The 15,880-nt window shown below is 37.1% G+C and overlaps 1 protein-coding gene across 1 annotated transcript; it reads right to left on the bottom strand.

Annotated features, from left to right (window-relative positions):
• Positions 1–2,548: 2,548 nt before the first annotated feature.
• Positions 2,549–14,017, bottom strand: LOC145773734 (protein YIF1B-like). Its single transcript, XM_082584870.1, has 8 exons — positions 13,935–14,017; positions 12,968–13,170; positions 9,667–9,771; positions 7,947–8,025; positions 7,616–7,673; positions 5,691–5,846; positions 3,964–4,057; positions 2,549–3,555 (listed from the first exon to the last, which is right to left on the bottom strand). Exons 1-8 carry the CDS (start codon positions 13,954–13,956, stop codon positions 3,376–3,378), a joined length of 897 nt encoding a protein of 298 aa, XP_082440996.1. The 5' UTR covers positions 13,957–14,017; the 3' UTR covers positions 2,549–3,375.
• Positions 14,018–15,880: the final 1,863 nt, after the last annotated feature.

Genomic DNA, 15,880 nt, shown 5'->3' with positions numbered 1-15,880 from the left:
CCGGTCACCGAGATTGACAGAGTGAAATTTCCGATTGTTGAAGTGTTGTTGCCGAGGAATTATTCCATCCATTAGGTGCCGCTGAATGGAGAGCAGTCCTCAACATTCCGGTGGGCACTTTTACATCACCCACCCGTCGAAGAGCGCCTGCTTTTCATTGTGAAATTGCTTTGTGTTTTGTTTAGTCACAATTTTCCTTATAAACTCCATTGATTGCAGTCATTAAGATCCTTCTTGCACTCAGTTCAGTTGCAGAAGGAAAAATAGTATTAGCAGAGGGTGGGAATCGAACCCACGAAATCGAAATTAATACTCTTCTGCCCTAACCATTAGGCAACGGTGGTTGTGGCAAAGCATTCAGTTAAATTTCTTTGTATCAAAATTTTTCGATCAGAATATCACATGTCGAGTGACATGACTGAAATCAGCTGAATCGCGAGTGAACATGTCACGCATGATTGCGTACCTCTTCGACGAGTGGGTAATGTTAAAGTGCCTACCCAACATTCCTAGCATTCTCAAGCGCACACCTCCAGAGTCGAACCAGCGCCGCTTGATCTTGAAGCTTCTTCGTTCCAGAAGTCACGCGCTAACTAACTGAGCCATCGGGGTGGGAAGCTAAGCTACCTTTGTCAGTCCGAGGGTAAAGAATCAAACCGGCAGTTGAGCAAACCTAGCAAGCAATGTGTGTTTAACCTTTTAGGAATAATTCGGCAGGAAGAACCAGGGGGTACTTTTGGACTTGGTTGGATTTTAGGGTATCAATAGCCTACCATATCCTTTCTAATATGCCCAGAAACTTGAGACAACTAAGTTAATTGTCTATTCTTTGAATATACAGTAGGCTACGGTAGTCTGTTTTTCTTGAAAGTAGGCTACCTTCATTGGTAGGCTACTGTACCAAAGACTTTATTGGCACAGGACCAAAATATGCTTTCAACGTTCCTGGATATAACTTAGCTTAGGTTTATTCCTATCAACACATCAAACTGCGGCCAGTCGACCCCGAGAAAGCAATAGTTTATTCACTCCTTTATTAGGGGAAAGTGGTGTAATTTGGACCAGTCCCCTAACTCAAAAAATAAAAATTGTTTTTTCAATATTTTTAAACAGTTTGAAAGAAAAAATAATAGCCCGGATGTGAAAAACTCAGCTCATTAGGTTTAGAAACGTGGACGGAAGATTGGAATTTGTGGTTTTGGGTATGCTGATGTTATTTTGGGGAGTTGGTTGCTAAGCGCTGAGGCGTTATTGGCATGACGTTTGAGTCTGATATGATGTTGGTATTATCTTTAACCTATAAGGAGATGTTGTGCTCAATTACAAGACTTGTAACCAAGTGTGGAAGTCATAGTTGGTAATTTTTAACAGTGCATGACAGTGTGTAATTTGGACCAGTCATCTCACCTATGCAGCATCGCGTCAGTTCAAAATTCCCAAAGCTGTAGTGTTAAGACATGTCAATAACAGGCTACCAATAAATATGCTACACAAGTGTCAAAAACCGTTGGTCGACAACTTGATCTTCCCGAAAATATTGAAGATCAACTGGTCAAACATGTTTTGGAAATGGAGTCAAGATTTTATGGTTTAGGGGCCATAGACTTAAGAAAGCTTGCATATGACATTGCGTCTGCCAATAATATCAATACCCGCTTCAACAGTGAAAAGGGTCTGGCTGAAAAAGATTGGCTTAAGGGATTCTTGAACCGTCATCCAGAAATTTCATTGCGAAGACCTCAAGCAACTTCAGTTCAAATTACATACTCCAATGGTCCAAAATACACACCATATGTGTAATTTGGACCATTTTTGAACATTTTTTATTGCTTAATTATTCTGTAATTTTTTTATTGTATGTGATTTATATTTTCTACACTGGTTTGCAAGTACCTAGACTGTATCTAGGTGAAAAATAATACACATTGACCGGAAGTTGTCTGAGTTGTGCTTATTATTCTTTAAGGGGTTCAAAATCCTATTAAGCGAACCCTATTAGACTATAATCAATAATCATTACCGAACCCGATTAGCCGGGAAATTATTCGATTCACTAGGTGCCGCTGAATGGAGAGCAGTCTTGAAATGCGTTGTTCAAGCGCACACCACGAGAGTCGAACCAGCGCAGCGTGATCTTAAGCCAGGCGCGTAACCACTGAGCTAACGGGGCGGACTAATATTAATTGCTTATCTTTGTTATGTCATCTTTAGACTGAATCCAATGCTTTTAGTCGTTTGTGTCCAACAGCTCAACAAATGCCCACATCTCCTTAAAATTTGCGAAGTTATTTTTTTGAATGAACTGAAGTAGCAAAGGGCAGGTTGGCCAATACAAGATTAGCGGAATCAGGCCCGAATTAAGTTATTTTCAAGCAAAAAAAAAGGGTTTGAGTTTAAAAATCGGCCCCTTGTTACAAATTTTGTCTGTAAGCCTACACATGATGGCACACAAATACTGAACAACTACTGATTGTGATATTTCAAATCTTTGCTTTTCCATAACAGCAAGCTTCGCATTGGACAAATGGACACCATTGCAATACACATATGAGAAACAGAGATATTTGGCGTTATCTACATAAATAGATCAAAAAAGAGAAAATAAAAAAACGATTATTCGTTATTAACACGCGTGCTGTCTTTTACAGTTTCAAATACATTATTTCAATAACTTCATTACAGTATAAAAACACATGATATTTCAGCAGTTCTTTGCACCTGCATTAATTGCACCTACAGCCTCTCATGGCAGTTGCAAGCTAACACGCAATTGACGTAAAGCAACTAATATAAAAACAAAAATCTTTAAATAACTTCTTAGATCTTATAAGCGCACCTTATAGCAGACAGAAAATAACACGGCAATAAAGCAAAACACCAAAAACCATGACCCAACCTTTATAATCCTAAACTTTACAAAAGTGATTGCTCCTTCGACTACAGGCGTTGATTTCTCTGATGATTATGAACAGTACGCTGCTCTAGAGAAATTTTTACGACTCTTGTTAGGGCTATGACCTGCTGAAGTGAATAGCATCCTCAGCTAACAAACTAAAACTACCAATCCATCAACCTGACAGTAGTAACGCAAATTACTGGGATAAACATTGCTTCCTAAAAATAACCTAAGCGTCCATGAACTTTAGGCAGGGAAACCATACACCTTGCGAAAGTATGGACTTGTACTTTTAAGATAAGCCAATGCAAGATGCAAACTTATGACAAAGATTAAATTTACCACAAAATTGCATTACAAACTAACTTTCAAGAAACAGGTGAAGATACGCTTTCGCTAAATTCGTATCAAAACATAACGGCATAACGCAAGGCTTTGGAAAAACACCGATAACTCGCATTATTTCATACAAAGTAAACTTAAGTGGTAATATTAGATTTCACATTTAGCATCTGTCCACCCAAATGCCTGGTCAAGCAATACATGAATACAGGCTGAATAAGAGCAATTAAAAAAGTTAAATACATCCTTGGAGACTTGTCTTGTCCAAACCCTTCAGTGGTTGAATGAGGCAATATCTTCATGTTTAAACTTTTGAACTAAAAATATAAAGAAATTGAACAAGTCGTTTTTTGCATTTCATTAAAAACCACAAATAACAAACAGCGACTTCTAAAACTTTTTTTTTCATGAACTGTTCCCAAGCCTCATTGCACGTTAAGGATAGACCACACAATTACCTTATGTTCCACGAAGACACGAATCAAATAAACAATTCTAATACAACAGTCAGTATATCAGGAGCCAACTATCACCTGCCATAATATCAGCACTGTCTCTGCGCTGATAAAATTATTTCAAATTCACAGACCCAACAAGTAAATTAGTTACTTTAGCAATGATTCAACGCCTGCAATCAAGGTTGAATCAGTGCAAAGACAGATTTTATGGTGAAGTATTGCTACAGATTATAGATTATTAAAATGTAGGTAAAATTAAACTATTACCACAAAAAATGTTATAGTTGCACTTGAGTATGCCAAAGCAATCCAATATCCGGTGGAATAGAAGAAAAGAGCGGACGATAGCACCGCTATCATTCTAGAAAACAAAGTCCATTTAAATGTAATCTAAAAGGAAAATTTCAGGCAAGCAGCAACCAGCGATGTCCAAGCATAATAACAGATTTTTGTCGCAACCCGCAACAATCAAGTTTATTTAAAGACATACTAAATGAAATTTTCAAACGGGAATTAAGCATGAAAATGCGTAAACTGAACATTCAAGAATACATTTAAAAAAAAATTACCGAAAAAAATTTGTTTTTAATGGCGCTGGCAAGGCCCAAAGTCCAATGTTTCATTTATTTTCATTTTTTTTTAAATGACCAAAAGTGCAAACACAGCTCGAGAATACGTCACAAAAGACAGCAATAACAAAAACCACGTTACAACATCTGATGTTTTAACATCAGATCTGAGGTTTTGAGCAAACTGTCTGATGTTTTGGCGTTGAAATCTGATGTTTTGATGTGCATACATACATAGCCTTCAGTTAAATCGCCGGCAGTAACAACTGTTGCGTGATCAGCTGATTGCTCGTCTTTTGTTACGTAGACTGTACAGTCGCACGCTTCGCTGCTCAGGCCCATTCTGGTTATGAAAGCTCTGACAAAAGCACGCGCGCAATGATGGTCAGACCGCAATGGGGCAAAATTTTATTGAAAATTGTTTTATGGTAGCAAGTTAAACACAAAGAATGTGGAAAATCGCCAAGTCAGGTTTTTCCTTTAGTATCCCTTTAAGTATAGCCCTACCCATAATCCAAGAGCCTCTATCCAATTTGGCAAGCAGGAGTATCCCTTTCCTAATTAGAGGACATTCGAGATTCAATCAAAGATTCCTAATTATCCTAATTAGAGGACATATGTGTCAGAAGCGTAATGCTTTATGCCAGTGAGACGTGGCCAGTCATTGCGGAGGCCATCAAGCGTTTGAGCCACAATGACAACGCTATGGTGAGGTGGATAATGGATATGCTCAAAGCGACTGGCGGACAAAGTATCACGTGAAGTATTGAGAAAAAGGCTTGGCATATACCAAGCAGAAGAGGTCGTGCGGTGGAGGGGACTCCGTTGGTACGTCCACGTACAACGAATGGAAGAGGACTCCTGGCCTAAGAAGGTTTAGTCGATGAAAGTAGAAGGGCGTAAGCCACGTGGACAACCAAAAAAGTGGTGGTGCGATGACGTGCGGAGCGACCTCCGAAAGGGGAACCTTGTGGCGGTCAATGTTCAAAATAGGAGTGCGGTGGAAAGCCGCCATCAAGCCAGAGAGAAATTTAATGACGTCCAACCCCCACCCAATACGGGAAACGAAGGACGTAAAATCGTGCATTAACTAAATAACTATAGCCTACATTCACTGCAACGTACAAAAAGAAAATATGACAAATCGCATTTACGATTGAATTGTAGTTACACAGTCATGCACTGAAATTTCGTGGCTGACTGAAGCATATTTGACAACTACCCTTTCTGCTGCCAAACTTCTCAAGGTTAAACTTACTCGTCACCATGAGGCAGTTGAAATGTTTTGTGCAAAGAACATACTTAGTACTTACCCTATTTCTATTTGATTCTATTTGAATAAGACCTTCTGATGATCCGTTAGGTGAAACAATTTGTAAAGGCTTCAGATAGTAATAACTATATTTGATTTGATTTAGTACTTACCCTACATATTTATAACCGGAAAACGCAATCACATCCCATGTAGAAAGATTTGTGCGAGCATTCACCAAATACAAAATAAATAAAATAATGGCCACTTCAATTGTCAGCCAGACTAAAGCGCTGCTGGCGTGCATCCCCAGTTCTTCGGGTGAAAATCTGAGAAATAAAGATATCAAAAACACTTATCTTGATATCTTCACATTACTATTTCATATCACGACGCTGAATATCTGCAGTTTGAACTGTGGAGATGCACACAAATAAAGTGCACTAAACAATACAAAACCTACAAAATATCGTGTAGGCCTAAGTGTTTCTATAACCCTTTTGTTGCCTTACAAGTAAGACATATACAACCAAGCAACCACACGGCATTTAACATAATCCATTACAATTGAACATAAACTATAAGCTACAAACGTTTTCGGCCATACACACGTTAGCCCTTATCAAGTAACAAAAAAAAATAACTGCTTATCATATCTACAATGAAAATGAATAACTGATCTAAACACTGAATTGAAAAACAAAATGCCTAAAATGAAACGGCTAAATTGGAACTTTTGCAGTTTTTTCGTAATTTTGCGATTTCAAAGATGAAAAACGTAAAATTATAATTTTAACTTTATTTATGTAATCCTTACAATCTATTTAACATAATTATTCAATATGATGGTGGTCCTTTGCTTCCATAATTTTAGATATTCTCTAGAACAACTTCTCTTCACTTCATCGGTATCGAGATTTCGGAATTGCTTTTGGAATTGCTGCTTTAAGAGAGTTGGGGTTAGAGTGTGGAATTGAGTTAGACTGTCCTTCAATCACGCTGGTGAATAGAAAATAGGCCGATAAGTTCAGATCTGACGAGCCACTAGGCCAAATGTCTTTCGGGACAAACATGGAAGATTCTCTTTCAGATAAGTCCACTTTTTTTGCTTCATGCGCTGGTGCAAAGTCTTGAATAAGCATGACTTTGGTAGCTTCGTAATTTCTACAAATCCAGGGCAGCAAAATATCATTTAGAATTTTCAGATGCTCTGTTGTGTTGATTCTAAGTTCAACTTTGATGAAATGAGGAGGCATCGCCTTGCCATTACTTGCCATGGCTGCAAAAACCATCACAGAAGCAGGATTTTTGCTTTGAATCAGATAAGGAACTTCTGAAGGGTTACAGCCAATAACTCGTGTGTTGTGACGATTGGCAACCTCGTTGACAATGAACTTTTTCTGAACGACAAAAATACGAACATGTCCTCCTTTGTTCTTGAGATGATTGAAAAGCTTTGGACATCTTTCAACCCTGAGTGATCTTAAGCAGGCAGTGAGAAGGTTGCGATGTGTTTTCACATAAGACTTCATCCCAAGGTCTTCATTGGCTGCCCTACTGATGGTTGTGTGAGTGATATGGCGTCTTTCGGCCAGTTTTGTCATCGACTGTGTTGGGTCTGCCTTTACTGATCTTTAAGCCCTTTCAGAAAAGTTTTTGTTCGCTTTCGATCCTTTCGAAGGCTGTGAAAGTTTTTTTCAATTTTTCCTTCGGCATCAAATTTGGCCACAACTTGATAAACCATCGTCTTTGAGTACTGCTACCAAGTGCTCTTAATATCATCTGAAGGAGTGTTCCCAACACATCTCAATTCGCATATAGTTACCCCATTTCATTATTTCTGCTATGTTTAAAGAAGTTTGTCTAAATATTTATACTATCTTTTAAAATACCTTTAAAGGTTATCTGCAAAAATTCTCATCTTGATTAAAGAAATAAAAAAAATATTATAAAAAAAAAATGAAGAAGTCCCAATTTATCTACGGTACCCTGTATAATATATACAAAGTTTATTTAAGATTTGTGGCTTGTGCTTTCTCCATATATGGAAAATTAAATTGATACAATTGCTAAGTGAAGATCCATTCAACCAACTTACTTGTCTTTTAGTCCAAGAGAGATCCCAGATATTAAAATGAAGGTAACATAAGCCATCACTGTAATATATGTTTTCTTAGCATAACACCTGGTCAATACAAAGCACAAAATGCAAAAGTTCATATTCACAATTAACTCACAAAACACTTTGAAAACTACATTGGTATTATATTTGATTGTGACAACCTTTATTATTTACACAAATGAAGTTCTAAATAGAGTTTGGTTATTTTAGTAAACAATAAACATGCAATTATTAAAGAAAGCATACAAACAGACATTTTCAAGTTAGCTTTGACATCTCTAAAATACAAACTTTACAACCATCTTACCAGGAATATATAAATCGGGAGCATTGACATTATATCTTGGAGTTATGGGAGCATCACGGTGATAATCAACACTCCATTTCTGAAATGTTCAATCAAGGAATGTAAAGATCAGGAAGTAAAATCCAAGAATGGCAACTCAGCCAAAAAATATGTCACTTTTAGATCATTCTGACATTGTTCGATGTTTAAACCTTGTAAAAAGGTGACTTTTGTTAGCTTGGAATTATTGCATTGTTAGTTGCAGAAAAAACTAAATTTTTAGATAAAAATGAAAATTACTTCATGTTTGGAATCAACCATACGCGCCGACTTCCAGGGGGGGGGGGGGGCGGGGTCAATTTATGGTTGAGGGGCATAAAAATGGTCATTACAAGCGGTGTTTCAAAGATAAAACACTTCGCAAAAGAGATTTTGATCATTTAAACGGAATAATGCCGAAAGCGAAAAATAGCCTACGTTGCTCTTGCCCGCAATACACGGAATGGCCCGTTTCGGTGAGTCCGATTCGGTGAGTCCGATCCCTTAACGGGGGATTTTTTTAATTTTTTTTAAATTATCGGGTACCGTAGCCTAATTATCATTGCCGTTTTAGGGTTAGGGGTTAGAGGTTAGGAACTCACCGAATCGGACTCACCGAATAGTAGCAGACCCCGCAAAACAGCAGCTGATCGCATGGCTTTCTCATACGGTATAACATGGAAATTGCAAAGTAGATCGTACAGTAACTTACTGTGCTGGAATAGTCAGGTAATAACTATTTACACAATTAAGTAAACTAGCTAAATTTGACGAGCTATTTTCAACGAGGTTTTTCCGTTGTGAGATCAATTATATTCAATTATGATTCAACAAAACGCATTGTTTTGTTGGCAAGGTACGAGAATTAAATCGAAAACCGATAAAAGAAAAGGTGTTTAATGGTCTGGGTCGCAGATATTGCCTACATTAACGACGTCTCTTACCGCTATTATCACCTAACCAACCTGACATCATTGTTTTATGCGGCCGGTAAGGTTTGACATCAACTTCAACAATCATCGCATGTTACATAATTAGAACGATTATATCCTATGCGTAGAAATAAAAAAATGATCTCTTAAATCAGCTCTTTCTGCTGTTTCGTTTCGTGAGCTATGCATATTGCTCAACAAGAGCATAAAGTTTAGAATTGTTAGAATTGTTTTTAAAGTTTAGTTTTGAACCTGTGTTTTTGAGGTGAAAATCACTTGCGAACATCTCAAGTACGGTACATACGGTATTCGATAAAAGACTGTAACGAGCGAAACGAAGCTTATAAAACTGATAGCGGGTTTCCACTCTGCTTGAGATCATGATTTTTTGCGTTTTATTTTGATAACTTCACTGCCTTGATCGTTGTTATTCACTCGCGCGAAAAGGAAATGAATCGGCTTGTTTTCCAACTGTTCTAATTATGAGCTAACAATATCAAAATTTTTACGACTAGGCGTGCTGCATGCGTAAAACTTATCCTTTCAAGCAGCGGATCTAATAAATTCGGTTTGCGACTTAGGTGTCAATATAAACAAGACATTAAGCTTAATCAAAGACTATTTTAATTGAGTAAAATAAAGTTATGGTTATGACGTCATCACTCATCACCTTTCTCGCCCCTAAGGTTTTTTGAAAAGTCGGCACCTATGGAATCAACTGTACAAAAAATAAAAGAAAATGTAAAAAGAAATCCCATCCACCAACTAACCTTGTGTACAAATGGAAAGGAAATAAGAGCAAGCTTTTTCACAACATAACTGGTGTCAACAGCAAAGTAATATTTCAACTTTGACACTGAGATGTATTTGTCTACCTGTGAAAATAAAAATCAGGAAGTATCATAATATATACATTCATCGAGCAGCAATCCTCGAGTGATGAAACTAATTCATTATGATACAAGTAACCCATAAGTTTCACACATCCTATCCAACAGTAATAAGATCATCTTTCATCTTTATAGTTTTCTCCCTGATAGTTGTCAGGCATTATATCCCGTTGACAAAAAATATATAAATATAATAAATACATACAAATACAACCATATAGATATTCATCACACGCTCCATGCAACATGCTTCGTTGATGAGTCAAATCTGACTAATAAACATCTATTTCTTTGAAGCAACTTTACTTTACAAATGCTAGGGGTAGGCAGTACAGGGTGGATTTTAGGCAATAACTTTGGATTTTGCATAGGACTCTTTTTTAGACAATAATATGATATGACAATGCTGAATCAGCAAAAAAAATTGAACTTTAGGCGTTTTTGGCGGTTAGCACCACAAAAAACTGAAAATTGCTTTTTTCAGATTTTAAATTTAACAAAAATCACAATTTTCTGAAATGAATGGTTTTCAGATGTAAAACACTGCATGAACTTGTCGTTTTTTTATGCAAATCAGCTCTGTGAAAATAGAACAATAACTCAAGACTAATTTGGAATAATATTAGTCTAAGAAAAGTCCAAAAAATGGTAAAAAAAGCATAGATATTGAGGCAAAAACACCTAAAATTGAGTTTAATTTCCAAAATATGAAGTAATGATATTTGATACTGCCTGCTATACTTGAGGAATCTTGCAGAAATACTTCTTAATTCCCTTCTTGGGAAACATCCCACTCACCATCAATAACACAGTGTAACAAAACAAGAAAAAAATTTTGTCCTTGAGAAATAATTGCTGTTTTCTGTTTGATTTTGCCAAAAAAATACAAAAAATCTTTATTGTACCACAATAACTTCAGGTTTGTGTTCCTCAGATTAGTTTGAATTTTTCTCATTTCTCATGAAAATAGGCATAGCCTATACATAACGTTGAAAATTTACTGTCAGCTGCTTCCAGCAATAGTTACCTACTAATGTGTATAATTAAGTAACAATTGGATTCTGTTTGCACACAAAGCCTTGCAAGGTTTTACTTTTGTGATGAAACAAAAAGGGCTGAGCATTTTTGCAGTCGCATACCTTACTTGAGCAAGTTATTTAAATTTACTGCTTTGCGAGATGCAACCCCTACACAGTGTGTTTGTCTTGTCTTCAACTCTGAGTTACTGGTGAAAAGCGCCCTTACTATCGCCATTAAAAAGACATAAACGATCATCATCATCAACCAATTTTGATTATACAGGCTATGAATTAATCCTCATGAGGGTGTGGCCTGTCTGTCTGTCAAGAACTAAGTCTTCCCCTCCACACCTCGCGATTTATTGGGTTGGCAGAGTCCATTGTTCAGGGCTACAAGGTCACGTTTTACAAGTTCTTCCCAAGAAAGTTTTGGTCTACCTTGTGTCTTGTGATAGTGTCGGAAAATTGTCATTGATAAAGTCCAATGCTGAGCTACTCATTTTTACAACAGAGCAATGGGACTTATTGGATGACAGTGTTCAACTTATTTCACAAAGAAGCTTTTTAGTGTTCTACACATTTAAAGACGGTTTATGCTACTGCCATGATATAGAAGTCTTTCAGGCTAAATAGGCATTTCCTGCAATCCTTGACTGGAAGCTTTTCATCGACAGCTCATCTAAAATATCACAGCTGGATTGTTGAGTAACGCAGACAAGTGTCCCTCCATTCTTCCGGCTTACTCAGTTTATATAAAGGAAGAATATTAAAACATCAAAATCGTGATGAGTGCATTGAAGTAGGACCTCTACAATTGGGAGGTCGTTGGTGATTTCAAGATGGTGGCTTTCATAATGGTGCTTCCGGGTGGTTCTATCAAGTTTTGATGCTGTCTTTGTCTCTGGGATAACAGAAACACCGTTTTTCACAAGAAGAGGAATTGGCCTCCAAGAACCACCTATGAGATTGGACCTTATAATGTAAAACAACAACCTCCGGTAGATGCAACAAAAATACTGATGTCTTCTCTGCACATAAAACTAGGTCTTAAACAACTCTACAGAGGGTGGAGCGGAGCATTCAAGCAATTAAAGAGCTGTTTTAAAACTTTGCAAGATGCAAAAACCAAAGCTGGAATATTTACGTGATCTGAAGTGAAGCGACTGATAAACTCCATTTACTTTCATGATCGAGATGCTGTCTAAAGTATAACAGACAGCTTGGACCTGTTTCATGTCTGTAGTTAACAGATTTTGGGGCAATCACAAGACAGAGAACTATAGGACAGGGTACTTTTTGATCAACTTAGGGATGCATATTAGAATATGGGATTAATATTATATCATTATTATAATAGGCTATTATATGGGATTATTATTATATGAATTAAGGTATTTACTCGCAGAGTCAGTCATGATGGCGGTCATTTTCTGTCAGTTCAGGTATTTTCCCTCAGCGGCACGACTCTGGAATAAGATACCCAAATCCTTATTTCATCACCCTAACCTCCCCCCCCCCTCTGAGATGCCATCAACAGTTCAAGAAGTCCATTAAATGCATTAACCTCGAAAGCTTCCCCATTTTATACCATAATATTCTTTATCTCTTCTAGTGTCCAGGGTTTTGCAATAGGCCTGTCCTTTTCTGAACACTTTACCATAAAAAAATTGATGCTTTTTTACCATTTATTTGTGTTTTTTTGACTTTTCTTTGACTAATAAAATTCCGAATTAGTTTTGAGTTATTATTCCATCTTCACAGAGCTGATTTGCATAAAAAATGACAAGTTCATGCTGTATTTCACATTTGAAAACCATTTATTCCAAAAAATTGTGATTTTTTGTTAAATTTACAACCCGAAAAAGCAAATTTCAGGTTTTTGTGGTGCTAACCGCCAAAAACGCCTAAAGTTCAAATTTTTTTGCTGATTTTGCATTGTCATATCATACCGTATTATTGTTTAAAAAAGAGTCCTATGTAAAATCTGAATACCTTCATTTTTACTGCCTACCCCTACAAATGCATACATAAATTAAACAGACTTATTTAAATATATACATGTATATATTTAAAATTTTCAAACAAGCACATGTACTTTTAACTTGTTTTAAAAACTGAAAGTTTATAACAAATGAGCAATCGCAATAATTAATATCACTAACATTTTTTTCCAACATTTCTTTTCCTTGGCCAGCCAGTGATTGTCCATACTGCATTGCCATGTTAGCTACTACTGGATCTTGTAGAATCTTGGTACCTGAAAAACCATCAACTACTTGTGCACCCCCGCCATACATCCCCGACTGAGAACCTTGACTTGTGTCTTCAAACAGCTGTGACTCTTGCTGTGGACCTCTCTGCCGTGCTGAAAAAATCAATATGTTGTTAAACTAAGGGCTAGTACTAAGACATAACAAAATCAATAGAAAGACATAAGGAGCTGGTTTCCAAGCAGTTTCCGCAAACATTTTAAAATTTCCGGTAATGATCCTACGACTTTGCCGAAGTCGCTGATCGCAGTTTCCTCAAACATTTTAAAAGGGTTAGGGTTGATTGCAGTTTCCGCAAACATTTTAAAAGGGTTTAGGGTTAGGGTGCTTCGCTGCTTCCGCAAACAAACAAACTGAAAAGATCGAGAGAAAAAATAGAACAAAGCCAAAGTCGCTGATAGCAGTTTTCATTTTTCCGCAGTTTCCGCAAACATTTTAAAATTTCCGGAAATGATCCTAAGAGTTTGCCGAAGTCGCTGATCGCACTTTCCGCAAACAGTTTAAAAGGTTTAGGGGTTAGGGTTGATCAGTGTTCCCGCAAACATTTTAAAATTTCTGGTAATGATCCTAAGAGTTTTTGTTTGTTTGCGGAAACTACGATCAGCGACTTCGGCTTTTTTTAATTTTTTCTCTCGATCTTTTTAAGGTACGAACTGACGGTACGAATTGTTCATGGTACGAATTAGGTTGCATCCTAGAAAAAACACTTCTGTGTTTATCAAATGTTTTGTGGCCTTGCAGGCTTTAAGATTCCAACCACATCACATAAAGGAAAAAAGGCAATATCTCAGGTGATGGTGGCTTAAAATCTATAAAATCTAGAATCTCGTTTAATTTTTCGATAGAAATAAGAACTTACTAAGATCTACAGAGACATCCATGCTTTTTGCTGATTGACGAGCTACTGTACTAATGTTCTGCCAAAAAACGCAGAAAAATAATGCTTTGAATAGAAGGGTTGTTGTAACTTCAACAGAATGCATGAAAAAAAGTAAGAAAAATGTTGATTATTTACTTAATAATACACAAAAGGTCATCTTTTGAACAACGTATTCAAGCTGCAAGGGCCAAATGATGAGAAAAACAATGCAATTTGACACAACATTATGTGCTACTATAAGTTTGGTACAGAGGTTACAGACTCAAGACGTATCAGCAACCCATTCCATCTGTCTATTTTATCTCTGGTTTATCTTGCTACAAATTTAGGATGTGTATCCAAAAAATCTGAAAGTTGAAACTTGGAATTATTTGAAATTGAAAAATAACTCATCAAAATTAATACCGTAGCTACCGGTAGTATTAGCTACATGCGAAAGTTTTTCCCACGGTATCATCAGAATCAGTGTTTCCCAAACTTTTTTTAATAGCGCCCCCTGGACAACGAACAGAGTATCAAAAGCCCCCTTTGACAAAAACAGTAAAACCAAGTTACGACTCAACAAACTTGTAAGACACTGCGAAGCGACGTTGCCAAGATAATTGCCACATATCTACCACAGAGCTCTTATAGTCACCCTTTGCTATTTTATTTCTTTGAAGCGTAGCATGACAAAAAATGCTTTGCAATCCTCTTCTTGTAACTGCCCCGATTTACTCTCACCCAATCACCCACTTTGTAGCCAGTGATCCTTCCTGCTTGTAAACGCCCCAGGGGGCGCTGGCCCTTATTTTGGGAACCACTGATCAGAATGATGTCTTTTCTCTTTTTTTGCAGTTTTCTAGAATTTGATTCTGGGTTTTCATCAATCAATCAATTAATCAATGATTTATTTGCCAGCGACAGGAACAGTAGCCTACATGGTCGAAATATGTAAGTTATATAGCCTATACACTGCAAAAGTGGCACAAGTTCCCATACTAATAGGGAAACAACAAAACAACCATACAGTCTACTAGACTAGTCAATAGACCTTTCCCGCAGCTCTGTGCAATGAAGCGTGACGTTGAAAACAATCACGCTGGCTGCTTCATTGGCAAGCACCAAATTGCTTGTGAATACTTGATAACTTGTTGAGTAGTTAGCAGAATCTTCGTAAAAACATGGTATCAACGTTAAAAAAACAAGGATCTGACTGTTAAATTTTATTCAAGTTACTTTTATATGAAAAACAAGCCAATTGATACAATAATAAGCCACTTATTTAATGGGCTCTTGTAACTGCGCATAAGCTATGGCGCTTGAAGGAACTGCTGGTAGTGTGTTAATGTCTAAGCAAAACGCTGTTGATCTGCAATTCTGATAGACTTCAAATTTCTTTCTGCTTTAGCTAGCCTACTATGTCTTTATAATGATAAGTGTGAATTACTGTCTTATTTGCTACAATAAGTAGGCTAAGTGGGTTTCATTTTGTAGCCTTTTTTTGCTTCTTTACTTGTGAAAGCAATGCAGCTTATCACTTATGGCCTACTTGCACTGAATATGAATCAACTGAAGTAGGCTAATAAGCTGGACTGCCATTCAATCAAAGCCGTAGCCTAACTTCGTCAGTTGGGGCTCCGATACAATCATGAGGCCTCCATTTGCTTCTGTGCTTAGGCTATTATAGAACGTAGAAATGACATATTATGTAAAGCTCGCACGAGCTGCAGACCACGAAACACCGGGTGGGTGTCTAACTGTCTATTGCTATCAATTCTTGCTACAATCAGCTGCTGACAAACGTTTATCGTTACTATAAGCTTATACCTTGTTTTGGCCGCTTTTTGGCTCAATTGCCCAACAGGTCAACCTATTGACGAAGACGTATGGGCACACACTTCGCATTTGCCCAAACTCATGCAATAAAAACTGGATTTCCGCAG

This window comes from Aplidium turbinatum, chromosome 1 (genome assembly GCF_918807975.1).
Source record: "Aplidium turbinatum chromosome 1, kaAplTurb1.1, whole genome shotgun sequence".
In the NCBI taxonomy this organism is placed as follows: Eukaryota; Metazoa; Chordata; class Ascidiacea; order Aplousobranchia; family Polyclinidae; genus Aplidium; species Aplidium turbinatum.
Note: the sequence above shows the minus strand (reverse complement) of the source record. Positions and strands in the feature narration are given on the sequence as shown.